General features: G+C 42.5%; 1 protein-coding gene across 8 annotated transcripts; it reads left to right on the plus strand.

Annotated features, from left to right (window-relative positions):
- Positions 1–27,132, plus strand: ubap2l (ubiquitin associated protein 2-like). Of its 8 annotated transcripts, none has more exons than XM_084379461.1 (30): positions 1–94; positions 1,481–1,618; positions 1,967–2,044; positions 2,867–2,977; positions 3,906–4,080; positions 5,952–6,053; positions 6,241–6,286; positions 9,180–9,224; positions 9,960–10,066; positions 10,401–10,460; positions 10,568–10,620; positions 10,778–10,863; positions 12,073–12,253; positions 12,370–12,568; positions 12,774–13,105; positions 14,295–14,467; positions 15,319–15,439; positions 16,063–16,102; positions 16,213–16,402; positions 16,498–16,564; positions 17,165–17,492; positions 19,214–19,302; positions 19,391–19,444; positions 19,550–19,631; positions 19,862–20,079; positions 20,357–20,462; positions 21,680–21,805; positions 24,571–24,638; positions 24,777–24,971; positions 25,316–27,132. In XM_084379461.1, the coding sequence occupies exons 2-30, from the start codon at positions 1,523–1,525 to the stop codon at positions 25,409–25,411; spliced, it is 3,624 nt and encodes a 1,207-aa protein (XP_084235587.1). In that variant the 5' UTR covers positions 1–94; positions 1,481–1,522; the 3' UTR covers positions 25,412–27,132. The 8 variants fall into 8 exon arrangements, with proteins under 8 accessions (XP_084235587.1, XP_084235586.1, XP_084235589.1 ...); XM_084379460.1 differs by lacking the exon at positions 1–94 and adding an exon at positions 112–272; XM_084379463.1 differs by lacking the exon at positions 1–94 and adding an exon at positions 112–272 and having other exon boundaries at positions 15,349–15,439.
- The last annotated feature ends 58 nt before the right edge of the window (positions 27,133–27,190 follow it).

Genomic DNA, 27,190 nt, shown 5'->3' on the forward strand with positions numbered 1-27,190 from the left:
GTGTGTGATCACATGTTGTGGGTCCAGTTTCCTCGAAGCGCTGAGTGAACCACGTGACGCAGCTCTCCGTGGTGTCAGAGTGGAAAAGAAACAGGTAAATTCAGTCTCTCGCTTATTGTGTGAGCGAGTCGGTTCGTTATATTTTCCCAATTTAGTAGTATCAATTTAGGGTTCAGGAATTATATCCTGTCCTTAATCCGACTAGAAGGTCGACAACGAGACCACTTGTCGGTCGGTTGTGTAGCAGTGTCTAATATTGAGCCGGGTTTCTGGTCAGTATCGCCTGTTATTTATTTTCATTTTAGCGGCCTGCAGGCCTACCTTTAGCCTCGCTGAATGTTATGTCGACAGCCCCAGCCGTCGTGCTGCAGTGGGGACGGGATTGTTGTGAATTGTAGAGGTTTTCATGGAGCTGCTACTTTGCTAACGTAGCTAACTGGCTAACGCTGCCTAGCTACGCGAAACGACGTTAACTAGCTACCTGGTTCGTTAAGTTAGCATGGCTAACAGCCGTTAGCAGGACAACTAGCGGCAGCGGAGCGGCATGGGCGTTTTTTTTTTTGGTTTGGGCGAACACGAAAGCTTCGCCGTTCGCTGGTAGCTTGATTAGCTCATTAACTTGTTGGCTATCGAGCTAACCCAGCTAACGCTATCAACTTAGCAGGTATCAGCACTCGGTTAGCTGGTTAGCTAGCGGCTGTTGAAGATAGCCTCGTTGTCGCCATGAGGTGAAGCCGTGAGAAGCGGAAGCCCATCGAGACTTCAACAGTGGATGCTTTCCCCCTCAAGTATTAGCTAGTTGGCTAGCATTTTGGCCATGTGGCTGGCTAGTGGAATTGGATATGTTCGACGGGCCCAGGCTTTAGGCTTGTTTGTGGGCTAGTCCAAACAGGGTTTTACGTAACGTTTGCGAGATTAAAGAGTCACTGTCGACAGCAAGGTTAATAGTTTTGCTGTATAGCAGTGATGTAGTTGGCTATCTTCACTGTGTTTGTATGGCGTCTCAGTACAGTGTTTTGATTTATCTTCCACGGGGCTGTGTGATCGTAATGTTCTCGCCTCACAATATAGGTTAAGTAAACACCCCTGAGGCTATTTTGACATAAAAAGCGTTGCATAATATCCTGAAGAGGTAAATAAGTTGGCTCACTTTCTGCACTTGGTAGCCTTGAGTGCAGCAGCAGCAGCAGCACCCAGTGCACCGTGGCACTCCTGTTTCCCGGGTCAAACCCGCGTTTAGCTTTGGTTTCTGACACTGCTAAGACTGGGGCTTGGGGAAAAAAAACCTTTGTCAGTGTTTTCCAGTCGTCTCTAAGGAACAAAGCTGATGATGTCTTCTTGATACTGCTAATAGCTCCCCCCCCCCCACTAGGCAATAAGCTTTGAGGAAGTAGTATCCAAGTGTACCAGACATGTTCATGACATAAGTAGGTCATAGTCACAGATCTGTAACGCCTTGTCTTATTCCCTCTCTTCCCAGGTGTTATTCCTTTGTAAATACTGTTATTTGTATATACTGTAAATGATGACGTCCATGGGCGGGAACCGAGCCCGGGGCAGCTGGGAGCAGACACAGGGCCAGACACAGAGCCAGACACAGCACAAGCAAAGGCCTCAGGTACCCTCACTCTCAACACCTGTCAAACCTAAAGTCTTGAATATATAGTACAAACTATACTGGGGTGGGGGGGGGTTTTCCTTCAGTGCTACAGTGTTTACATTAAGAACAGATACAACACACACTGAAGATAACTTCCAAAACGTGTAGTATTTGGTAGAGTAAGCCTGAAGTGGACGCAGTGGCACAGAAAAGTGTTTTACCGGCATTAAATCACACTGTTACGGAAGTAGTTGTTAAATTTGATCAGCTAATATTTATTTTAGAGCAAGGTGTGGGGCTTGTCTCCAATCTTGTGCTTCTGTTTGTTGCAAATAATGGACGGATGTCGCTCTCCTCTTGGAACAGGCGACCGCAGAGCAGATCCGACTCGCGCAGATGATTTCAGACCACAACGATGCAGACTTTGAAGAGAAGGTCAAACAGGTGAGCAGATGCACACACTGTTGTCCTACTTAAGCTTTTCTTGCTCCTTTTAGCATACAGTACTAAGTCTGTTGTGTTTTGCATTGGGTGTGTACGTGCATCTCTCCTATTAAGCTTTGCAGATTTGGTTTGTCATCAAGCACAGAGAGTCAGTGACACAGCATTCAGTTTGTTATATTGAAGCTGTGATGTTGCAGTCCCTGGAAAAGGCTTTATTGAAATCATTTTATATTGTGAATAGTCTTAAAATTAGTTTATTAGCTTAGTAATGATCGAAAAAATTGCTTTAACAATGTATTTTTTTAGGGAACAGTCTTCAATTTTTCTCTGTAATGATGAAATGACCAAGCAAAGGAGGCTTTTAGTCTGTTTCTTCCTTTGTGCTTGTGTTAAGAGGTTAAAAATTGGAGCTGCCACCCTGAAAATTACTGCCTGTTGTTACTAAATAAATCTCAGCAGTTTCATAATTTTGACAAACTGGCGAGCAGCTGTAGCTCAACTCTACAGAATCTGGCGTTAAATCACAAGCGCTCTGTCCACATTAATGATTAAGTCAAAGTTAGAAAAGCAAGACCCTAAAATGGCATCCAAGGTCAGAAAGTTCTGCAATCAAGACCTTTTGATAAGAGTTTCATTTATTGAATTGAAGGGGACATTATATCAAAATCTTAACCTTATATTCGAGCAAAATGATGCCTTGTTGTGTAGCTAGCTCTGTGCTCTGATGGCTTTTTGAAGAATTTCTGCATAAGTCTACATATCTTTAAAATGAGATGCCAGGGGTCACCTCTGTGTCTCATCATGCTACTCTTCCTTTTCCAGCTGATTGACATCACAGGCAAGGACCAGGATGAGTCTATGATCGCACTGCACGATTGCAACGGGGATGTCAACAGAGCCATTAACGTTTTGCTGGAGGGTAGCCCAGACACTGTGAGTATTTGCTTTGTGTGAGGGCTTAGCCCTGTGGGGGCCAGATTCTGGAGAAATCAGTGCCACACTGGCTTAGATAACTATAATACTGGACCAACAGTTTAGGGGTTGGAAGATTTAACATGGTATGAAAATGGACAGAGCAGGGTGTTGTGTCAAAACTGAATGTAAATGTAATAAAAGGTGCATAGAGATGGTCACTGTAAGCTCATTTTCTGTACTTCCCCTGCTGGTCAGTTTGTCAGTTTTTGAAATATGCCTATTCACACATGTATTACTGTCAAACTTCATTATTTATCAAGATGTAAATGCAGTAATTGACTTATAATTACATTTATTACCAGTCCTTAAAAATTGCAACGTATGAAAGCAAGCTATCACACACGTTTGAGTTTAATCATAGCTAGTAGACCATAGGGGGGCATTGAAACCAGGAAAAATGGAAATGCATCTTGCCGGCGCATTAATCAGACCTGATAAGCGGTTGTCAGCTACTTGGATTGTCAAAATACAGGCTCAGTGCATAGACTTTAAAATGAGTGAATTCACTGTGGCCTGCTGGGAAATTATCAACAAGAGGAACAGCATTTGTTTTTGTTTTCACTTTGTAATTTAAAGCAGCTGCTGTCAACTTGGAAGTAATCCAATATAGACATTACCATATTTTTAATACTCGATGTCTGACCCATTTTTTTCCAAGTCATTGCCATGCTGACCACCAAACAACACATGCCATCCATCCTCATTGTTTATAAATAAATGTTTTAAAAGATTTGTAGGCCGCTCATGGCAGTGGTCTTCAAGCACTTATATCAAACTCCACTTTCATTAGTTATTTTCTGTCCATGACTCAGTACGAAGTCAGTGAATCCAGCAGTACATTGACTTAAAGACGGCGGTGTAACGCTGTTTTTTATTTCTTCCAAAGGACTCTTGGGAAATGGTGGGGAAGAAGAAAGGGGTGTCGGGCCAGAAGGAGACTAGTCAAGCGGAGACCGGAGAGGAAGGAAAAGAAAACAGGGAGAAAGGAGGAGAGAAAGATGTAGCACGTCGCCGAGGTGGAGCTCCACGCAAGGGCCGCGGAGCCAGCAGGGGACGAGAGTGTAAGTATTCACCATCCCTTTACTTTTTTATTCCTTCGGGTATCTTTAGAAATTATTGGTTTAGCTAACAAAGCACCAGTTAGTGTTTTTAGAGGTATAAAGAGCGTGTATCTCTGCTCTGTTTTTATCACTGAGAGCTCCATATTCAGTTGATACTTGTGCATATACTCTGACTTCCCACTGGTTGGGTTATCAGCAAAATGAGCAATCTCTACCAACGTGTCTAATGCAGACAGAGAACGTTTTTCTCGATCTATCTGTTTCTCCGCTGTAATCCCACACTCTTAATCTTAACCGGCTCACTGTATCATTCAATCACTGAATTATTTATAGCTCGCCTGTTGACAAGATATGTAGAAAAGTATACATTAGTGACGTGCAGTGAATGGTTGGTCACTAGCCAAAAGTTCCTGTCATCAGATTTGCAACACACAAGCTAAGATTTACAACATGAGATCATTTCCTCTTCTCTAAATTTTAACACGCTGCACTGACACAAATAAACAAATGCTAAACTTGGACTGATGCGTCAGCATTCAAGGACTTTATCTGCAATTTGTGAGTGACAGTAATTTGGTAATTACTTTTGGTAGCGTCTTCTCCAGTGGTTCATCAATGGAGATTTTTTTTTAAAGGGGCAGTTTGTAAGCGATGGCTCTAATATTTAACATTCAAATATTGAATTAACATTATCAATGGAATGAGAAGAAACAGCAGTGGTGACCCCATGTACTGTGTTGCAGAGATATCTACTAAAGTTAGCATGCTAACCAGTTAGCACCGGCCTGTCCTGTCTCATAATACCACTTTGTACCACAAGAGGCAATAGTCCGATAGCCCCTGTAGTTACAGCTGGGAGATGTTCTCAAGCGTAGAGTCTGCAATTTCCATTCCCACTGCACGTCTCTTGTCCCTGCATGCTGTGTCTTCTTGTCCTCTGAATCATAGTCCTGGTCAGAGCAGCTCTAAATCAACTCTGTACTGTATCCCCCTCTCTTCAAACTGACCTCCGTCGGTCTTGAAGGTTGTGTTCAGTCTCATTTGTTGTCGAGCTGAGTTCACTCTCAGGCTGCCCTGTGATCCGCGGTCTCGTTTAAGGCAAACTCTAGGGCCTTTGGATCCACGGTTAACTGAGCCATTAGTTAATGAGCTAATGCTAGCTTGCTACAGCCAAGGATAACGAGCAAAGAGCAGCAGTTGCCCGTTACTCTGGTCAGATGCTGCCCCCACATTTTTGTAGCTACCTTCAAAGAAGCAATGAAAGTGTTTGGTTTGCTTGAACAGTAGCTTGCAAGCATGTGGCTCATATCTGTTAGACATGGTTTAGAAAAGAAAGGTAGCACAAGTGCCTTTATAATTATTCAAATTTGGAGTGTTTCAGAAAATGTCAGTTTATTGACATTATGCACAAAAGCATGTTAAACTCAAACAGTAGTGGAGCAACATATCTTGGTTTGAAGGAGGAGATCAGCATCTCGTAGTTCAGCTCCACAATCCCTTGCCTCGATGCAGCTAAAGTGTGCTGCTCAAGGGCTTTTAAAAAGAGCACAAGGTTGAGGTTGTGTATCCGGTCTTTGCCTACACAGCAGTTATGTAATAGCTTTTTATGTTAAAGCTCTTGTTTCCTTCCATGCTTCTTTTGGTGCCATCTGGTCATTTGCAGCACACTAGTAGACTCTTCTTAGCCCAACTGGGGTCCTGAAAGGGGGGACGGTGTCTGCTGCAGTAAATAATAGTCAGAAAGAGATTGGTCCTTCATTATCCTTTTAAATGAAGGCAAACATTTCTTTCTAAATCATTACACAGTGTAGTTTAACCATGCAGCGTACTGTCTTGATCTAATGCCATTCTCTCTCTCTTCTTAACTCCAGTCCGCGGTCAGGAGAATGGTTTGGATGGAGGCAAGGCGGGAGTAGCTGGAAGAGGTGCAGAGCGAGGCCGAAGGGGAAGAGGCAGAGGAAGAGGGACTGTGGGTGAGTGGCTATAATCCTCTTTAGTTGAACTTGTGGGTAAAGGAAATGCAACTAAGCAAAATGAGGAGAGGAAAGAGGGAGAGTTTTTTTTTTTTTAATTTGTACTTAAACCGCTGCCATTCTTTCTTGTGGTAATAATTGTCAAAGGAAGAAACCGAAGTAGGTCCTTCTCTTGTTGTCTCCTTAGGAGTATCCGGACGACGAGGAGGCAGATTTTCGGCACAGGGCATGGGGTAAGGGAACACCTGCGTTGCCTAAAACCAGAAAGCCTTTTGTTCCACTTTTACCTGTTGCCATGGTCACCAGAGAGCAGGACCCCAGTCTATTGTTTAGCCTTAATCCAAAGGAGGGAGGACATACATCAGCCAATAGCATGGAGCTGCGTAGGCCGAATATCTCTCTTTAGAGAGTGCACCGTGTCTAAACACTTTTAGAGTAAAATTTTGATAGATCCACTTAACCTAAATGTCCTGCTCTCTGGTCCCTGGCTTCAGAATAATTCAGTTGTATTTTGCTTGTTTTGTGTCAGTTTGTGTCTGTATGTGCAGTTAATAATGTGTCAGCTGGCGAGTTAGCGTCTAACACTGGCAGCTTGAGTCGTAGGTGTCATAACAGAGGAAGTACTTCTCAACTGTGATGACATTCTTGACTCATTTCATTGCCATTTAATGGATGAAACCGGAGCAGGTCTTCAGTTGTCATAACAAATGCCCTCTCTTTTGACGATGAGCAGAAGCAGTGGGATGTGAGGTTACTCTGCAGCCCTAGATCTTTAAATCTGGTTGGGCATGTGACACGATGTGGCTTTCTCTGGCTAGGTCCAGGGCTGAGCAGCTTCCTCTCAAGAGATGCCTGAATGTAATTTCCCCTCTTACCAAAACAAAGTATTAAATGTGTACTTCAAAGCTATTGTAGCAGCGCCATAAATATATATATTTGAGGCAGAGAGGCGCAGAAGAATGAAACTAAAAGTGTTATAGTGGAAGTCTCAAGTGTTTGCTCAAGTGTTTGTGCAACAAACAAGTATAAGGTTATAAAACCTCATGTGTCGTAATGGTCTGTGTTTCTCTGATGCTGTGAACATGTCCAGCAATTTAAAAGCATATTTGAAGAGTATGCAGTCAGATATAGTATTTCTCACATGGTTTTGATACAAGCTTGTTTTTGGTAAGCAAAGTGCTGGAACTTCCCACCTGCAGTTGCACACAGTGCTAGCTAAGGAGTTTTCACATTTCCTAACCCCCCCGCCTCACTCCTCACAACAATCCTGTGATTGCTTTTGCTTCTTGCCGCTAACAGATAGTTTACCAGCTTGGCTTCAGTGTCAGTCAGATGTAGTGACTCAAATTAAACACGTGTGTCTTTTAAAGGAAGCCGTCTTAAAACAGATAAGGTCTTTGATCAGTTTATTACCATGTGATGAGATGAGTTTGGGCAGGTTGACATCTGTTTATCACTGGTATCTTGTGCTAGTACATAGAAAACATTAGCATGCTCTGCATCAAACTAAATCAATACTATGAGCTCACAAGGGAAACATGTACCACAGTTCATTACTGGTGAATAAGCTGATCAAAGAGATTTGTTCTAAAGATGGTGTAAAACTTGAATGATAGGAGGAATATATTGATAAATGGACTACAGTACTGTCCAAAAATGTCAGTCTGTAGCCAAATGTAGCAGAACCAGACACAGAAAACGTCATGGTGCAAGAATCTCAGACACATTCACTCACTCTTCGTTCTGTGGCCAATAGGAGGAATGAGGAGGTATTCTGTAAAACGTCTGATGAGTAATTGTAGCTGGATAACAGAAAGCATTACCCACGTAGATGGTTTATTTTGACACTGGTAGCCCAAGACTCCCAAGTCTGATTTTTGGTCTATTCAGAATGGATTTAAATGGTTTCACGTGTGGAAAAATCATTGCGGGTCCAACACAGTTTCATACTGTTTTACTTTGTTTATATTTGGCGGACCCTCTGCCACCTTTCTAGCTTTAAGACCTTATTTTTCTCTGAGAACAGCTTGTTTATTCAGTTATGGAAAAAAATATGTCTCAGTTTGTATTATTACATCATTAATATTGTAAATTACTTCTCCAAAACTACATAGTGCCTCTCTTAAAGCTGTTCCCGAGTGTGATAACACTGTTTGAGGAAGTCTTCGGTGTTCGTTATTGTTCTGAAGCAAGAGAAATTTAACTTTTTTCTTTCTTGTTTTCGAATGGTGCTTAATGTAATTCTTCGTCTGTTTGACATCTTGAAGAACAATGGGGATGGTTTGCCATGCATTCATCATGTAGGAGCCAGTTGTCGTCAGTTGTTACACCGCATTGGTTGGCTCACTGACAGTGCTGCTTCTTAGGGGCAACTGTAGGCTGGCTTTGTGTTTGAATGAAAGACAGAAGAGAGGAGACGGGAGTCCCAGTTTGTTGTATCCATACAGGCCTCTCAAAGTTGGCACTGAACATGGTTAATAGTGTAGGACACAGCTAGAGAAACTGCAGTAAAAGTGTAGTTTTGTTCTGGTTGAGAATGAGGAAATTTGAAGCTGGGCAGGTTTTATTGCCAAGTATGTGTTGGTCTTTTTCAACTTCTTAAGAAAAATAACAGTGAGATCAAATAAAGCAAGCTGACTTAGAATGGCGATTTCTTTTAATGAAGGAGATATTGAGTGCTGTCTGATGCATTCACAACAGCATCCTGTATGACTCTTCAGATATAGCTTTGAGAAGATGCTGCTGTGTGATGTAAGAGACCATTTAAATTCCTGAGATTGTTTGGGTATATAATGCATCAATGACGAGATTACTGCATTCACTCTTGCATAACTGCTCTCATCTGGTAACAGTTTTTGTGTTTTGTGACTGCATTGTGTATACTTGTGATGATTTGGGTTTCTTGGACTGTGTATTTATTTACCCACTATGACTAAAAGCACACTGGCTTGCCTTGCATTGTTGAGTGACTGACAGGTGTAGAGTTTTACAGTGCTGGCACAGGCAGATCAAAGGCATTTTGCTTATGCTGTTGCTCTGGATTGTGGTCTGAGAAACGAAACCTTCATCTTGTACTTTTACTTTGTTGTGCTTCTTGTAATCGTTGCCATTATTTTTCCTCTAAAGCCAGATTGATAAGGGGCCCAGATATGATATTGCAGGAGGTGAGAGGTGAGTGCATCGCCTCTGGTGTGTCTGTTATTCTTGCTTTCTGTAGGGAGACTCCTTGGTGCCATAGAACAGGATGATTTCACACAAGACATTATCAAAATAGAAAGTATTACTCGTCTTTCTATAAATGGGATGTGAAAAAGACATTGCTTGTCCCGAAATTCGATGTTAAATCAGTTCACACAAAACCATAAATGCCCTTGGATTTGCACAGGAAGGGTCTTTGTCAAATAATAATGAAAGCTTCTCGGCTTGACTCAAAAGAAAAGTGATGTACTTCATCATGTTGCTAGGTTGCACCAGCTGTAAATTTCCCGGCATACACGGATGTCTCAGATTAATGAAAGTAAAGGAAAGAGTTGTTGCAGAACAACAAAAACTGTATTAAATGCTTAAACCTGCTTAGTTGCATGTCATGACGGCACAAACTCTTAATGACAGTCAGTCTCTTATCATTTCCTCTTACTGCTCCAACCTCAGTCTTCTGAAGTGTTTTTATTGGATAAATTCCTAATGATGATAACAGCAGTGCTCGAGGTTTAATGCTCTTATTAAATGAAATGGGGTCTGCTTCTGCTTAACAAAAACTCTGACCTGTAGTCAGTAAGTTTTAAATGGACCCCAGATTTTTTTGTGTGTGGGCACCAGCTGTGGCCGGTGTCTTTGGAGGGCTGTCGGTCAGTAAATACATTCACTTCTCTCAACTCAACCCTCTTTATCGCTTCCCTTTTCCAGAACTTTCAACCCTGCTGACTATGCGGAGCCAGCCCAGACAGAAGAAAACTACGGAGGAGGCAGCACCTGGAACAACACAGGAAGCGCGGAGCTGGAAGAGGGAGCTAGTAAGTTGATTTATAAAGTGAGGTTGCCCTCCAATAAGAGAAGTTAATCCTATCAATGAAGCATCTGTTTACCATCCAAACGGTTTAAAAAAATCATGTACAGCATCCCCGAGAAGCTGCTGTGGTTAAGATGAAAGGAAAGCACACTTGAGTTCAAAGGAGACTCACTTTTTGATGCGCTGCTCTGAGGCTTTCGTCATCAAGCACGTACTTTTTTTTTTTACAAATACACGAATCCCATACACATTGTCTCGGGTCTTTACATCCAGCTGTTTGTGCGCTCTTCTCATTATCTTTAACTTTGATCTCCTCACCTCGGTCTTTCTGTCTCCAGGGTTGGAATACGCTGCAGGAGAGGGAACAAATTACCCACCGAAGTTTGACTCTGCTCCTGGTAAACCTGCCATAACTTCTCTTAACTTGTTTTTTGAATCTTTTATTCTTTTTGAGGCTACCATTGTCCATCACAATCGTATTAAACTTTTTCTCTGTAACTCATAGGTGCCTGGAGGACTGCCACAGAGGAGTGGGGCACTGAGGACTGGAATGAGGATGTGAGTGACACTGGGTTTCACCTCATGCAACTGCTGTAGTCCAAATATAACATTAAGTGGAATCAGAAGTTAAAGCAGCTGACAGCTGGCTCTCTTTTTGATTACTTGTGTCCTTCCAGCTGTAGCTCTCTTTAACCTGTACTTTGTTCCTCTGCAGCTTTCAGAGACCAAGATATTCACAGCTTCCAGTGTGGCGTCGATTCCTCTGCCTCAAGAGAATGTTACCATCACCAAAGGACAGAGGTCAGTAACGCACTTTATTAGCCTGACTAATGCTTTCCAGCTAATCGATTTTTCCAGGAATTGGTTTAGAGAAAAATTACATTTGCCTGGTTTCACTGTTTACTTGTTCAGCTGAAGCAGGGACTCTGTCAAAACAGTCACATAAGTGGACTTAGCCTGGCGTTTGATACATATTGATTTTTGTTGTTTTGTTTGTCAACATAAAATTGATTGCCAAGCAACTGGATACCCTTTTAAAATAACATTTTGTTATTTAAAAAATAGTTGATAGATTGATAGCAATTAAAAAAACAGCTTCTAAGAGAAACAATCAGTTGATTAATGGACCGAAAGAAAGCTAATTGGCTGTTTCAACGATTTGGCAGCTGTTTAAATAATAACTCCTTTTTGTCAAGTGTCAAGATTGGCAAATATTTATTAGCTCAAGCTTCTTAAATATGAAGATCTGCTGTGTTTCCTTGTTTTGCACTATATACTACATATATAGGAAACTATTTATTAACAATATTCCTACTACGCTGTTTACATGGCAAATGAAATCAATATTCCACTAATATTCCTGTTTACATGAAGCCATGCATGCTCTAATTAACATGCCCGAACATGTCGTTTATCAGGTCAAAGTATTTAAAAATGGACTGGCTGAAGCCATTTGAGCTATATTTTTTCACCGATGGTGGACTTGTTTGACTGTGAAAACACAGACTCTGTCTTTATTCATTCAACCACCTTCTCAAAGAGGTTGGGGTTGCAATATTTATACATATCAAAGGATCTGTCGATATCAAAGTTTTTCATGATGTTTAAAAAGAAGGTGCGTTTCTCCTTCTGACGAGAAATGTGGGCTTTTATTCTGTGCATGCATTTCTACGTTAGCTTTGCAAACTGTTAGCTAGTTTGTTTACAATGCACAGAGCTGACTGCTTGTTGTAAACAGGCAAGATGCTGTAAAACCCCCAATTAAGGTGCATTTTTCATACGCGCTGTACACATGTCCAGAGAATGCTCCTAAAACAAGAATAATACCAGTATATCTGACATTTATTATAATGGTGGACAATTAATGTGCATGTAAATGTACCCATTGTTTCCAACTATTGGATGTAAAAAAAGGTCAATATGAAGATGTTGCCTTGGAATTTTATGATTTTTTTTTTTTACTTTAATTTTTAAACGTCGTCTTGTCATAATATTTCCATCTTGCTATAGGATTGACCTTGCAGTGCTGCTGGGGAAGACTCCCCCGTCCTCCTCCTCAGAGACAGAAAATCCCCCCATGGAGGCCACCCAGCCCCCCTCCTTGTCCCAGTCACTGGTGTTCAGCAACTCCAAGCAAGGGGTGCCCCTCTCCCAAACATCCTCCAGCACCCCGTACACCCAGCACAACATGGTGAGACTCTTGAGCATTTTACATTATGAGCTTGTATACTCGCAGGCTCATGCCAATTCAGCACCAATATTTGCACAATGGTGATCTCATTGTTTCTTAATCTGCCAACATTGCAGGTGAGCATGCTGAGCAAGGGTTTTGGGGATGTGGGGGACCCTAAAGGAGGAAGCACAGGGACCACTGGCTCTCAGTTCCTGGAGCAATATAAAACAGCCCAGGCACTGGCCCAGCTGGCAGCCCAGCACTCCCAGACTGGACCACCCAACACAAACCCCTCATCCTGGGACACCAGTGCCACCTCACTGGGACAGTATGGTGAGATGACATCGTGCTGTTATTACTTTGAAATATATTAAGTTATCAATCATACTGAAAAAAAACTCCTGTAGAGACACTTTCCTTCAATCCCCTCAACCATGTTAAGGATAATGAGTACTGGTATATTTTATAATATCCATTACTATAATGTACAATCTGAACACCTCTTTCCTAACTTACATTTTTTCTCTTCTCCCCTCAGATATGAAGACTCAGCCAGAGTCTGCGGTCCATACGCCCTTTACGAAGCGGCAGCCCTACCAGGCCGCCACCTCAACCTCGTCCATGTTGGATGTTTTCCTGCAGGACAAAGGCCTGCCTCCTTCCTCTGTCTCCTCGTCTTCTTCCTTACCCCAACAAACAACATCCTCACCCCATGTGGTGCCTCCGCCTGCGTCCTCCCTTCCCAAAATGACAGCAGTTCCTTCACTAGGTCAGCAAGTCTCCCCAAGTTCCTCTGATGCCCAGAGTCCACTGCCTTTGCAGCAGCATAAACTCAAACAGCAGAAGAAGAGGACCTCCATTACAACAAAGGTAAATTCATTTTAAAAAATGCTGGATGGACAACCCCTTAGTCCCTGTCGAAGCTTTTTTCTATGCATTTTGGCCTTTTGTACACATGAACAAAACCCTAGACCAAGGAAAACACCTTGGTCCAGAGCGAAGACATTCAGAAACTAAATTTCAGTGTTTACATCTGGAAGGACAGAAATGGAGATTTTTGGAAACTATGACACAGTCACCCATGCGCTCTTCTTCGGTATTTGAGTTTGTATTTTGATGGAATGGATGTTGTGTTGTCTATATTCAGACACAAACTGACTGATAATACAGTGATTTTAAAAAAGGGGGGACTAAAATGACTGCTGACAAAAAATAAGTTTTATCCAGGAGGATTCTGTATAGAGCAGTCACGTTTCCCCTCCTCATTCATAGTTTTTTCCGTAACTAAGCAACCAACCATAGTGGACAATCTGCTTCCTGTTTACACTGGCATGCCCAGCGTACATCAATGGCCATATGATGTGCGTTTTCAGGTGTTTGTATGAATGGAGTTGATTTCTGAAATGCTGCTAAAATGACAGAAATCATTTTTGTTTTGAAACTGTTTCCAAAGATATCCACGTACGTGTGGACCAGGCTTTAGAAAGTCTCCAAATGATTCTCAAAATGCACACTTTCTTCCATAACACTCATTTACACACAGAAAATGCTTTGTAGAAAGCTTTTCTTTAACATTCATCCACTTATTCTGGCAGTTATCGATGCTTTTTGTCTGGTGGGCCCATTGAAGTTAACCCTCCGAGACCGACATGGTTGTATTCGACATCATTTCATAACTTTTCAACAAAAAAACCCTTGTTCATTATAGTTCTCTTGGTGATTTGAATACATTTCTGTGAAATTGAATTTTGGCTTTTTTTTTCTTAGTCATTTATCTATTTACACATTTCTGTGATATCTGAAGCATATTCAGATATCCCTGGTTGTCCTGAAGAAAATGATGTATAAACTTTATTGTGCATTACAGGGTTGATGTTATACAAACATTATTACACAAACAAAAACTAGGCGAACCAAAAGCAGGAAAAAATAGCCGAGTTTGCACTTTTAACCAGAGAGATGCATAAAAAGTTTGTGTCTACAATAGTAGCACGTTGCATGAATGAAATGTCTTGTGTGTATTTGGGCCAAGTCTAATATTATCCATAATCTTCCACAGATTCCTGCGATGGCGGTAGAGATGCCCGGCTCAACAGACATCTCTGGCCTCAATCTTCAGTTTGGGGCGCTGCAGTTTGGGTCAGAACCAGTTCTACCAGAATACGAGTCTGCCCCCACCACTGCAACACCAGCCAACCAGGTTCAGAACAGTCTCTACACTAGCCCCAACAGGTTTGTATATGAAAACACAACTGAGCCAAGGTGTTCCAACATTTCTAAACACTTGTATGTTACATGCTATGTATTATATACTGTATCGATATTGTTTCTGGAGTAGCAACATTGATGTTTACAACAACAAAATTAAAATTAACTCAATAATGGAAACCAAGCTAAAATATGAATAAAATAAATAATATTTCTGACTTCAAAATACTGAGTAAAGTTTAGAAAGAATGAAGAACACAGACATCAGTCAGTATCAGTCTTCCTCCCTCTGCTGAGGTGTTTCACTGCCTGTTGGTACCACTGGTAGAGTGAGGGAGGGCTGCTTTGCCACATTTTACAATCGTGGCAAGCTAACCTAAAGAGTTGGACTACATACAGACAAGTTTAATACTGGGTTGCGGTACCCATCTTTGCGGTTTCGTTGTTTTAACTTATCTTTACAGTATTTAATGTCCTGCCATTGTCCTACATGGTGCATTTGGTGTTGTCGAGACACATCCATGTGAAAAATACATGTTCCTAGAAAGACCACGAGAAGTGCATGAAAAGTGGATGATCTTAGACTGATGAAAGCAGAGCAACTTGCTGGACAAATTTGTGTTTCACTGTTGAAAGGATTCGCGAGAAATGGCCTCGAGCCTTTAATACTCTGAAGATAAAGTTCATGTTTATTTTATTTTTGGGGACGTGTTTGCAGTGAAACATTTTTTGCACAATTTCTATTCTGGCAGTTGGCAAGTCTCTAGAAGTGCTTTAAGATTTAAGTGGTGATTATCAGCTTTCAAGTCAGAGCCGCTATTTGTTCCCTAAAAACACGATCAATCTTGACTTGTCAATACCATTAAAATCTGCAGTGAGTCAACCCCAGCTCTCTCCAACTCCAGTCAGATGGACCTGTACGACCAGAGAGCGACTCAGACGCGGCGCTACCCTCCCTCAGTCTCCTCTTCCCCTCAGAAGGATATGCAGCCCAAGGTAAAGACCAAAGCTTCCTTGTTTTTCACTCAAACTGATCAAACATTTATTAGACATGTCAGTATAGTAGTTAGAGGAGTGGCCAGTGTGGACTTCATGCTTGTCCACCCACACTTGGGCCCTAGTGAGAGGCTTTGGATCAATGTTGAAATCTACAGATAGTGACAAAACCCTAGTCGTTGTATGTTGTCCTGCTATGTGCACTGACTGTTAAACATCAGGACCCCCTGACGCATTGAATTCGACATCCTTTTTGTAGAATTCATGTTTCGGGGATCTCGAGGTTTAAAGCTCCAGTTTTATCTGGGTCAGCCCCAGTTATTTTGCTTTTTCATAACTAAACTCATTTAAAGATCATTAACCTGAACCTCATAGAGAGAGCAGATGTTCTTAATAAACTGCACACTCTGTGCCAATGGTGTTACTCTACCCCCTCATTGTTTTTTTTATCGTGTGGTCATTGTAATGCACCTCTTGTTACAAACCTGACCTGTAGTTAAAATGCTCAGCATATAAAACAAGCCTCTTACTTTCCAAGAGCCCAACACCCTTCAACTTCTTATCAATGGCCTGTTTCCATAGAAACCTCTGAGCTCAACTTCATTGTTGGTTTTTTTTTACAGAATGGCTTCAGTTCAATACAAGCAACACAATCTGTGGAAGGTAAGTGTCTGTACAAAGCTCCTTTTTTCCTTAAAAGGATTGTTAAAATAGTTTGAGACGTGTTATTTTCTTTTGAATTTATTCTTGAATCCTCTCATGTCTCACCCCAGCTGCAGCAGGCTCTGCAGTATCAGTCAAGCCAGCCTCTGATTCAGTCACGCAGGCATCCGTCTCCAGCATGGGCACTCTGACTGACAGCCCTGCCTCCTTGTTGACCGCATCCAATCAGACATCCCTTAGCGCTCTGGGGCATAGCGAGGACCTGCCTCCAAGCACCATCCCCCCTCCTCAACACAACAAGTGAGTGAGATGCACACAGATTAAGGAACACATTAAGGAGATCTCTGATCTGAGCCCGAGTATCAGTGAATGTAATGCGGTTGTTTTTTTTACAGCTCTCACCCATCACAACAGAACAGCCTTGCTGCATCTTCAGTCCGAACATCCAACTCAAGCTTGCTGGTGAGTTCTTTTACATGGTCTTTTCTGTATTTATACCAGGAGCTAGCATATTGTTTGTTTGTTTTTTTTGTTTTGGTTTTTTTTCTGATGGACCGTTGAAAGCACAGATTAGATTAGTGCCGATATTGGGGAGTAAAATAAATTCCAATAACGATATATATTGGCCGATATACACATGTTTTGCAATAATCTCTAGGTCTTGGTGTGGGAGCTGAACATGAGGAGGACAAACGGAGAGTGTAGATCGGTGCAAAAATGTATTTACTTTGTACAGTGAGCGAGTTATTTAAAAGTGAAGCTTAACTTCAGGGTCAACCAAAGGCCAAAATAACAAACAGTCTGTTATTGATATATCTGACAGGCCAACCTATATATCTGTCGGACTCTAGATGAGATGATTTATTTACACAGTGATAAAATATGAGTTGTGTGGATAGGCCTACGCAGTATAATGTCTCTCCCTCCATTTTTGTAAGCATTTTAAAGCTGTATTTCCTGTGATGGCAGTTGGACACAGTTAGAAGTCCATTCACGCTAATGGAAATGTAATCTCATCAATCCTAACCGCATCTTTTTCTGTTCTTCCTGCCATCTTTACAGCATCCCAGCGTAGACGGTGACTCGAGCCTGCACTCCTCCTTCCCTTCCTCCGTCTCAGCCGTTCCGTCTTCATCAGTCCCCTCCTCCTCTTCCTCAGTTGCTGCTGCGCAGGTGTCACTAGGGGCCCCTCAGGCCTCGTCAGTGGGCTCTGCCACAGTTTCAGCCCCCTCTGGCCTTGGTCCCGTCAGCAGTCTGGCCATGGGCCTCAACACTGCCTCAATGGGTGCCCCAGCTGTAGCAGCCGCCACTATTTCAGTCTCAACGACAGGCTCGGCCATTCCTTCTTCAGCTACTTCCTCATCCACACGTGGCTCTGCAGCATCCTCAGGTTAGACATGAACACAGTGAAAAAATAAATGTATAACAAGTTATTCTCACGGTCTTACTACCAAGCCTTGACTGAAATTGTAAAACATAAGTTGAAATATCTTAGCTTTTCTTTTCTCTGCACTGCTTCAGCCTCGCTTTAAGCTTCGCTGCCAATCTATATGTAGCATTACCACTGAGTTAATTGTAGCCTTGGTAATTCAGTGTCAAGGCTTCACAATTGCTGCTAAAGTGGACTGTGAGCATTATACGGTATATGCTGCAATTCTACCTCAGCTGTGCTTTGCCACCGAGTGTATAGAGCAGGTTGAATCTTCAATCAACACCGCAAATAAGCTTCAATTAATGCTTTCGAAGTCTTATTTTTTCCACTGCTTTGATCAAAGCTATAGATTTGAGCAGGGGATAAATGATCCCTTGTCTAATCTCACTGTGCCTATGAGAGCTTGTTGATAATGGTGATGTATAACCGTGTAACCATTATGGTTGCTTGTGTGGTCACTTCTGAAAACTGATTTTCTGGCAAGTTTCTGCAGCATCATGTTATATTTTGCGGGGGTGGTTGTATAAATCTCTGTTACCCTGCAGTGGTGCAACTATGGCTGAAGATTGTGTTGAAAGTATTTGCTTGTGAGTGGAAATCCAATAACAGAATGTGACACTTTATTTTGTACAAGTACATCGTGTTGGTCTTGGTTTTGTAGCTCTTTGTCTGTTTCTCAGGATTCTTGGTTTCGGTTGATTTAAAAAAAAAAAAAAAAAGAAGTAATGAAAGCACGATGTGAAATATAAGAGGCGCTTTCCTTTTAGTTTGGCGCTCCATTGACTCATGAGCTTCAGCTCACCGCGTCAGCGTCTCACAGAGGTTGTCTTACATGTTCATCCTCAACTGCATTTCCCAGTCTGCACTGATCAAGTTACAGGAAGTTATGAAGTTAGCTTTCATTTGTGAGAGCTGTCCAGCAGGTCACTTGTCAGAGTTAACATTAGCTTGTCTGCGCTGGCTAGCATGACTTTTAGCTCACCCTTCTGCTCGGAGAATAAAGAGCTCTCCCATGTGTTTAGTTACAGTAGCTCTCAATGGCATTACGTATTGAGCTCAAGGTACTAGCATCTTTAAATCACACTGATTGGCAGCATGTCTCCTCAGACAAGTGCATCACAAGTTCTCCCTCCAGCTAGGAGTGACGTGATCTTTAGCTGCGAGACATCCTCAGACATGGTGGCAGGGTCCTTACTGTGACACAGCATAGTGCTAGTACTACCAAACTGAAGAGTAGCATTAAACATTTTAACATACATTTGACTTTGCTGCCTTTCTGGAGGAAGTGTTCCCACACTGAGCTTCTTTTAGCACTCTTCACTTTTTACCTCTAGCAAAGCCTTTAGCAGAAATGCCGTCTGGATGTGAATTAACCTATAGACCGGCATACGTAACTGGTCACGCTCCTGTTAACCAAACAACATCTAACCTCTCTGCTGGTGCGTAGTTTGTCACTTTGTGTATTGCAGTCTTGTCACTGACTGATGCAGCTCATGGTGAATGATTCATTGTGCTACCTTCTTTGTTTCTTTTAGTTAAAGTTGTGATGTGACACTGGCAAATACGGCTGCCTATATATAGTATTTTCAATGTGCATTGTCAAACAAAGGTTAATAGATATTAGTATTGATTTGTTTGCCTTTTTCGATTTTTTTATGTTCATGGCTTTGTGTTAACAGGGAAAGCACCTCCAAATCTGCCACCTGGAGTGCCCCCTCTACTACCCAACCCATACATCATGGCTCCTGGACTACTGCACGCCTACCCTGTAAGTCAGTCTACATGTACATTAGAGTACATTTTATATGACTGATATAGTAACAAGATTTTCTGGCACATTTCTTGCCTCCTCTCAGCCTCAGGTGTACGGCTATGATGACCTACAGATGCTGCAGACAAGAATACCGCTGGTGAGTTTGTGAAAAGTCTAAAACTGCTGCAGTAAAGTCACTATGCACAAGGTCGTTGATCATAGCCTGTATTTCTAATGTATAAATAATATTTTTCTTTCTCAGGATTATTACAGCATCCCTTTTGCAACTCCCACAACAGCACTGACTGGCAGAGAGGGCAGCCTGACGAGCAACCCTTACTCTGGTGAGCCTTCTTCTAAAGGCTAAATAAAATGCTAATCTCTCCACTCTTTCCCCTTACCTGTCATGATCTCCAGCTGTCCTGTCAAATAATAAAGGCACAAAAAGTCCCCAAATGTTAAAAGAAAATGTGATGTCCTTAGTTTGTGATTTGATTAATCTCTAAACTTTGTAAAATTTGTAATTAACCACTTGCAGTAACTTCCTGTCATCCTCCCTTTCCCATATTTGCAGGCGACTTGTCGAAGTTTGGTCGGGGTGATGCGTCGTCCCCGGCTCCAGCCACCACATTAGCTCAGACACAACAGAACCAGACCCAAACGCATCACACCACGCAGCAGCCCTTCCTCAACCCCGCACTGCCGCCTGGCTACAGCTACACAAGCCTCCCATACTACACTGGCATGCCGGGCCTGCCCAATACCTTCCAGTACGGACCTGCTGTGTTTCCGGTGAGAACTTTCAAGTTCCTGCTCCCGACTTGAGTTTGTTTGTTTTTTTGGTTTGTTTTTTTAATATCTTCATGAAGAAATGAGTGGATTTGGACACGAGTAGGAATGTAACAGAGCTAAAAAGTAAAGATGAAGAGACGATTATGGTGTCCCTGTTATCTGGTGGTGCTATAAAATAGGGTTTTGAGATTTAAATCCATGCATTTTTTTGACCTTTGGTTCGTCTTTCCTGTCTGTTTAGTTTGACATTACATACCGTGATATTGATCTTGTCCAGGTGGCTCCTACCTCGTCAAAGCAGCACGGTGTGAATGTTGGCGTCAATGCATCCGCCACACCCTTCCAGCAGGCTAGTGGCTATGGTTCCCATGGATACAGCACTGGTGAGGCACTAAACCATATTTAAACGGCATGTTTAGAGGGGTCACGCAGGTCCTGCTCTGTGTACTCGCATACCAATAACTTACTCACAATGAGCCTGTTGACTTCTCATCGGTGTGGAGTGCATATTTCATTTGAGCTCTGCTGCATCTACAAGCATAAATCTGATGCTTGTGTAAAGATGTTTGTTACGCTTGTGTCGAGGCTTTTAAAAACGTTCTTGTGTGCGGACTCACCTCAAGGTTGAACAAAATCTCTTTAAATCGACTGTTAGCATGATTTATGTTCAGGTTTAGTTGTATCAGCATCTTCATTGCCTGTGTAACACACTAGGAACACACCTCAATAATTCATCTGTTTTTATAATGAGAAGAAAATGTCTTTCACTTTAATTAAATGGCCGAACGGTCAAAGGGAGATGGGCTTGAACAGTGGCACCTCGCTCAACCAGTGGAAGGGTTAGATTATCGGTCTTCTGCCGTCTTCTGTAGCTTGCTTTGCTCATTTTCAGAAAGTGGAGTTTTGCCCCAAGGCTTCACCTTCCACCACATCTCCTGCGCACACATTCATCTAAATTGCACCACTCTCCCTTATTTCACGATACTCCTCTTTGAGCCCAGTTTCTTTCAGCAGTTTCACAGTTTTCCCAGTGGCCTTCTGGTGTCTACTCCATCACTTTACATTCTTTCCCAGTGATACCGAATTTTTTTTTTCTTTCATACTTTCAATTCATCACTCAACATCCACCTCTGGTCACTACATGTGCGACACCTATTTGTTCCAAGCTGCACCATCTGCTGCTTTCTGCCATCACCCAACTCAAGCTCACTCTCCAACCTCCCCCTCCCACACACACACCCTGCCTGCCCCCTCACTTCCCCCACCTCCTCCCCCCCCCCAGACTTGGGTCAGATAGTACTTGCAAATGATGTTGGCGTTGATTCTGACCTGCCGGTTTCACCGGATGGGCAGGCTTTGCCACACAGGACAATGCACTTGGTGTCAAAGTTCAGATAATTTAAGTCTTCGGATGTCAGTCGGGCTTCCTAGAGGACTTGACACTATTTGTACTGTCACAGTTTGGTAAAATCTGCCCATTTGGTGCACAATTTCAACCAAACGCTGTGAGTTATTTGCAAACGCTATCTGAGGCAGGTCTGCTTCCCCTGCCTGGTGTGTCTAACGCTGTGGGCTGCGGCTGTGTGTCTGACTGTTGCAGGCTATGAGGATGTGGGCCAGGCTTCAGGGAGTGGGGATTTCTGTAAGGGCGGATACGGCACTGCTGTGGCCGCTGCCGCTTCTGCACAAAACAAGCCAGCCAGCTCTGTCACCGGGCCTGGAGTCGGTGAGTGCCGCCACATGCCAGATTAAAACAACAGGAGAAAAAAAACCCCTGTCCCTCCCGTCTTCCTCCTTGTGTCACCAACCATCCTTCTCCCCCTCTTTGCTATCGTTCCTTTGCCTCACCGCTGTTGAGCTGTGCCTGTGGGAAGACCCAGCACACTACATATGCTTATAGACAGCCCGATGCAGCCCGCCTCTCTTTCAAGCCTTGTCTGCCATTGTGTCTGTTACCTGTTCTCCTCCAGAGCAACTCATCACCAATTCAATCTGCTTTATATGTTCCACTTGCGTAATTATCAGGTGTATAGTCAAAAATACGGCAGGTCTGTGGCTGCCACAAACTGATGAGTTCCTCTGGTGGATGCAGTCCCATTTTCCCTCTTTGTTGCTTGCTCTTCATTCATGTCGTCATGCTGGTGTGTCTGTCTCCAGAGTATCAAGTTCGCTGTCCTGTGGGTGAAGTAGGTTACAACCAAAGCGAAAGGGCGACAAAAAAGGATGTGCTATTTAAGAGTGTGACTTTCTTGATTTTTTTTTTTTTTTATTGATTTATTATTATTATGCTTTCTGACATGCACCTTGTTGTGTCAATGTGATGGGAAATGTATATGTTGGTTAATTGTTAAAGTCACAATATCAGTCTTACACGCTCAAACCAGTCTCCACACGAGACACAGAAAAATGTGTTTTTTTCCCCCTCTGAGATTATTCTTTTAAAAATAGTGTTTGTGAGTGTTTCAACTCGCTGTCGGAGCGAGTTACAGGAGCTCATTTTCTGCCGTATCAATACAAGTATCTATCGTATTTTTGACAACACTGACTTGGACCTGGTTGCATTTCTGTAGTACTTGTATCATGGGACATTCACCTGCAGCAGAACACAGGGGTGAGCATCTCTGGTGCTGAAAAAGGGCTTTATGAAATGTACATGAATAATATAATGTTCTAACCCACCGCTGTTTTCTAGCGCCACAGCCTTGGATGCCAAATCTCATAAGCATTGGGGCTCTTTGCATAGCAGTCCTATCATGTATGAATAAGGCTGTAAAGAACATTTATGTAACCGACTGAATGACCAATGCACTTTAAGAGATGCATACATGAAGAAAACAACCTGACATGCTCCATGTTTGCATAGAGTTTAGTAGGGGTTGACTGATTATCAACCCGGTTATGTTATCTGGCCAGCATTTTTCCCAGCTAACAATATCAGTGAATTTTCTGTCAGATTGCTGATAAAATAAACGGGTTGTTCTACTTTGGCTCTGATGCAGTATCTCCTCACACAGCGCCAAGTCTCCTTGATTTCTAATAATCGGTGTCAGTATAAGCCCTGAATAAACCATATCAGTCGACCCCGAGAATTTAGATCAGACTTGCTCATCACAATAGATTTCACATTGGTCTTTCATCTGCATTGATACCGGCAGTCCAGCTGTTCTGGAAAAAAATCTTCCAAAGTGCAAGAGCTCAAAAAAGGCTTGTGGAGTTCACAGGGTGATTGTATGTTGATTAAACCTCACTTCTTCAGGTTGATTACACACTAAAGGACAGCTTGAAGTAGCTACGGGGCTTGAGACTCACTCCGTCCTGTCGACACAGGCACGGTTGGGAATGTGTTTGGGATGAATGGAGATCCTACCTTGGACGAAAGAGATTTTTTAATGTACCGTATGTATGTAAGCTACTTATGTGTAGCTGTTGCTTTTGCAAATGACAAAAGAACATGTCTTCTCATGCTGTCTATGTAGCTACTGTCACTGTCTGGCTACTCGGCGTGAGACCTGACTCATAACATGACTCATTAAAATCTGAAAGGATGCCTAAACTCACTATCGACGGGGACTTTATTTTGACAAAGTTCACAGTAAATAAACGTACTGTATTACTTCAGCTGAGTATAGTTTGGTAGTGATGCTGCTGCTTTTGACTGACAACTAATAGACAAAAATAACAAAGAAAAGGAGCAACATTTTGATTTTGGGACATTTACATCACGTCAGAGCGGTTCAGATTGTTTCTGAGACGAGGATGAAAACTGTTGGTGTGGAGCGCTCGAGTGATACCACAGAAGCTGAAAGAGGAGGAAGTTTCAACATCACATCTCTCACTTTTTAGTATGATTTTGTTCTCCTCTCGCTCACAGATTTTGCCAAAATATTAAGGACATTAACTAGCATACTAACATTTTGTCCTGCAAACACTGCTGAAGCTGGGATTTGAACGCTTGCGTCTGTTCTGTCCAGTGTCCGTGTTGTCTTGCACACCAGTTGACCCTGCTTTGCGCCTCAATGGCGATGCAGGGGGGTCAGTGTGTGCCAGAACAACCAGAGCAGCAAACACCAGATACAGTCAGAACTGTACCACTGTGGCTGACTGGAACTGATACGCTGCGACACCATCTTTCTCTGCTCTCTTCCTCTTCATCTCCTCATCTTGTCTCTCTTTGCTGTCCTCCATTAAGGGAAAATCTACTGAAATTATCTATGTTTGCTGACATAGATGTTCATACCTGCGATTTCCCAGGATTATTTTGTATTTTAAATGTTTTTTCTCAGTTGCTTGGTTTGAACAGTGTTGCTTAAAGTGATAAAGTAGATAGATTTCTAGATACTAGATTACCTGTTGTTCATATAGAGATTGTGTTGGTAAGAATCTGAATACAACCATGTGGCTGGTCATGGTGTGGTTAGTGTCCCCTTTACATGCTGTTTTTTTCCCCAGTCTTTGGACTAATTTCGTGTCCTGTCTCCTCTGTCTCTGCAGGAGTCTCTGTGACATCAAGCAACACGGGGGTACCAGATATTTCAGGGTCTGTTTACACAAAGACGCAGGTAATTACAGATCAGAAATGTTCAGATAAATATTCCCTCCTCACAAGAAATGTATTTGGTGGAAATTAGCTGTTCGCTAAGACAAAAAAATAGTTTACCTCAAGCAAATTGTCTGTCTTGTCTCTCCTCCTCCTGCAGTCGTTTGAGAAGCAGGGTTTCCACGCTGGCACGCCAGCAGCTTCGTTCAGCCTGCCCTCGGCTCTGGGGAGCGGGGGGCCCATCAATGCCCCGGCCGCCGCTGGCTACGCCCCGGCCCCGTTCATGCACATCCTGGCACCACATCAACAACCCCACTCTCAGATTCTGCACCACCACCTGCAGCAGGACGGACAGGTAGCACACGCTTTTGTTGTTGTTGTGTTTGTCTACATCTGTTGGTGCAGGTCACGTTCACCTGTCACCTTCAGTTCAGTCAGTCCTGAACTGAAATGTTAAGACCGGGAAAAAAAAAGAAAAGAAAAAGACGCAGATAAACATAGGAAAAGCTGACACCGCAGATTTGGTGTACGCAAAGCTAATTTTCATCCCTTGACCTTGTTTTAACCTGAATTTAAAAGCCTAACACACTAAACAAATAATAGATGAGACTGGTTCTGGATAAAAAGAGCACAATAAAAGACTATGTATTTGTGTATGTCTTGTATATCACATCGATAAACCCTCTCCTCTCTCGACAGAGCGGCACTGGACAGCGCAGCCAGAACGCCTCCATTCAGCAGAAGTCTCAGATCAACAAGTCGGCATACAACAGCTACAACTGGGGAGCAAACTAACATCCGCCTCCAGGCCCCACACCCGCCCCACCCCCCGACATTGTTGACAGACGCTAGAAGGGGGATCATCACTCCTTCCGCAAACAGTCTCCACGTATAATCTCCCTCTTCCTCGTGCAGAGATTCCCTCCCCAGTCTCTTGGCCCAGCACTCCTGCAGCTCTGGCCGCGGTCAGAGGAGGTGCTGTGCCGAGAGAACGAGCACTGTAACGATGCATGGATGGGTGGGAGGGACACGAGGGGCTTAGAAAGAGGGGAGATCGGAGCTTAATGGTTATAGAAATACACCATCGAGAGGTGAAATATTGAGTGTTGGGAATTTGTATCGTGTTAACCCCCCGCCCCTGCCCTGCCCCCGCCTCACCCCTTTTTTCTTTCACTTGTATGTAACATAGAACTGTTTTCTAAAAGAATGAATGTTTCCTGTATGGTCTTTTTCTTTTTTGTCCTTTCCCCGCCCTCTTTTTTTTTTTCTTTCTTTTTCTTGTTGAAGGGGAGGAATGAAGTAATATCTGAAGGTGGGGGGACAGGCTGGTTTTGTATTTCTCACCCTCAACTCCCCCAATCCTTGATTCTGGTGGAAACTCTTCCCTCCTGCACAAAATACCCAAACACAATAATTTGCTTGATTGCTGTTAATTTTTTTTTTTTTTTTTTTTTTTTTTCATTTTTATGTAATTTTAAGTTTGAAGAAACAATTCTCTAAATTGGTAGAGTTGTGAAGTTTATTTTTTACCAAATATAGATATATTATATATAAAGACATATAAGCAAGCTCGCAGGCTTGGACTGTGAGGAAAGTGTGTTTGTCATGTGACTGCGTGCATGTTTGTACACATGGGGGGCCGCGGGTCGTGTACTGTGCTTTGTTTTCCGCCTAGCACAGGATTTTTCATTGTCCAACACTTGTACAGTAACTGTTCCCATGAATTATAAATATGTTGCATAGAGGGTCCCACCTATTCTGCAAGAGATGTTGAGAATGATTTCCAAGGCCAATACACACCCAGTCTGCCTTCCAGTGTGTGTTTTATTTTGTTTGTTTCTGAGGCCCCCCCACCTCCTCCCTGCTCCGCCACCTGTCCCCCCCGTTATAAGGAAACCTGCAACATTGAATACTGATGGACAGAATTGTACTATGGGTTTTTTGTCAGTGATTTATTTTTTTCTTTTTGTACTGTGCGTTTTAAAAAAAAAAATTTAAATGGATAAACTTGTCTTGTACATATATAAAAAAACACAAGTACTGTAGTCCCTGTTTGTTCGATGGCTTTTTCTCCTTTTCCTTCTCAAATCCTTGCAGACTTGTTAGCTTTTTTTTGTTTCATATATTTTTTTTATTTTGTAAAAATATATAAATATTAAGTAAATAAACAAGAAAAAGACATTTTCATCATTTTGGATGTGAATGTCTTTTAAGAAACTATATTTGTTTCTCATGTGGCTTGTAAATACAGCAGCATCTCCTCCTCCAACAGTCTGACAGTGATGCCCAGTGTTTATGTGTGTCTGGCCTTAATTCATCTGACAGCTTGAAACGTTAATTCACTGATTCTTGATATCGGCCGAACAATGAATAGATGAACGCTGTAAGAAGAAGCTTGTGCCCATCGTGTGTTTGGCTCAGTTGAAACCATCTGACTCGGAGGCTTTAGGTTTGGTTTCTGTTATCTAACAGACTCCAGAGGATCAGCATTACCAAATTAAACTCCAAACACAGCACTTCTCCAGACATTTGCTTTTTCTTTGTTTAGAAGATGTTCTGTGTGATTGACAGCTA

The sequence above is a fragment of the Pagrus pagrus genome, assembly GCF_965226575.1.
Source record: "Pagrus pagrus genome assembly, chromosome: 17".
NCBI classification, from domain to species: domain Eukaryota; kingdom Metazoa; phylum Chordata; class Actinopteri; order Spariformes; family Sparidae; genus Pagrus; species Pagrus pagrus.

Coding starts and splice junctions, on each gene's coding strand:
- ubap2l (XM_084379461.1), top strand. CDS start 1,523: ATGATGACGTCCATGGGCGGGAACCGAGCCCGGGGCAGCTGGGAGCAG. Junction 1,619..1,966: donor AGCACAAGCAAAGGCCTCAG/GTACCCTCACTC, acceptor CTCTTGGAACAG/GCGACCGCAGAGCAGATCCG. Junction 9,225..9,959: donor GATATTGCAGGAGGTGAGAG/GTGAGTGCATCG, acceptor TCCCTTTTCCAG/AACTTTCAACCCTGCTGACT.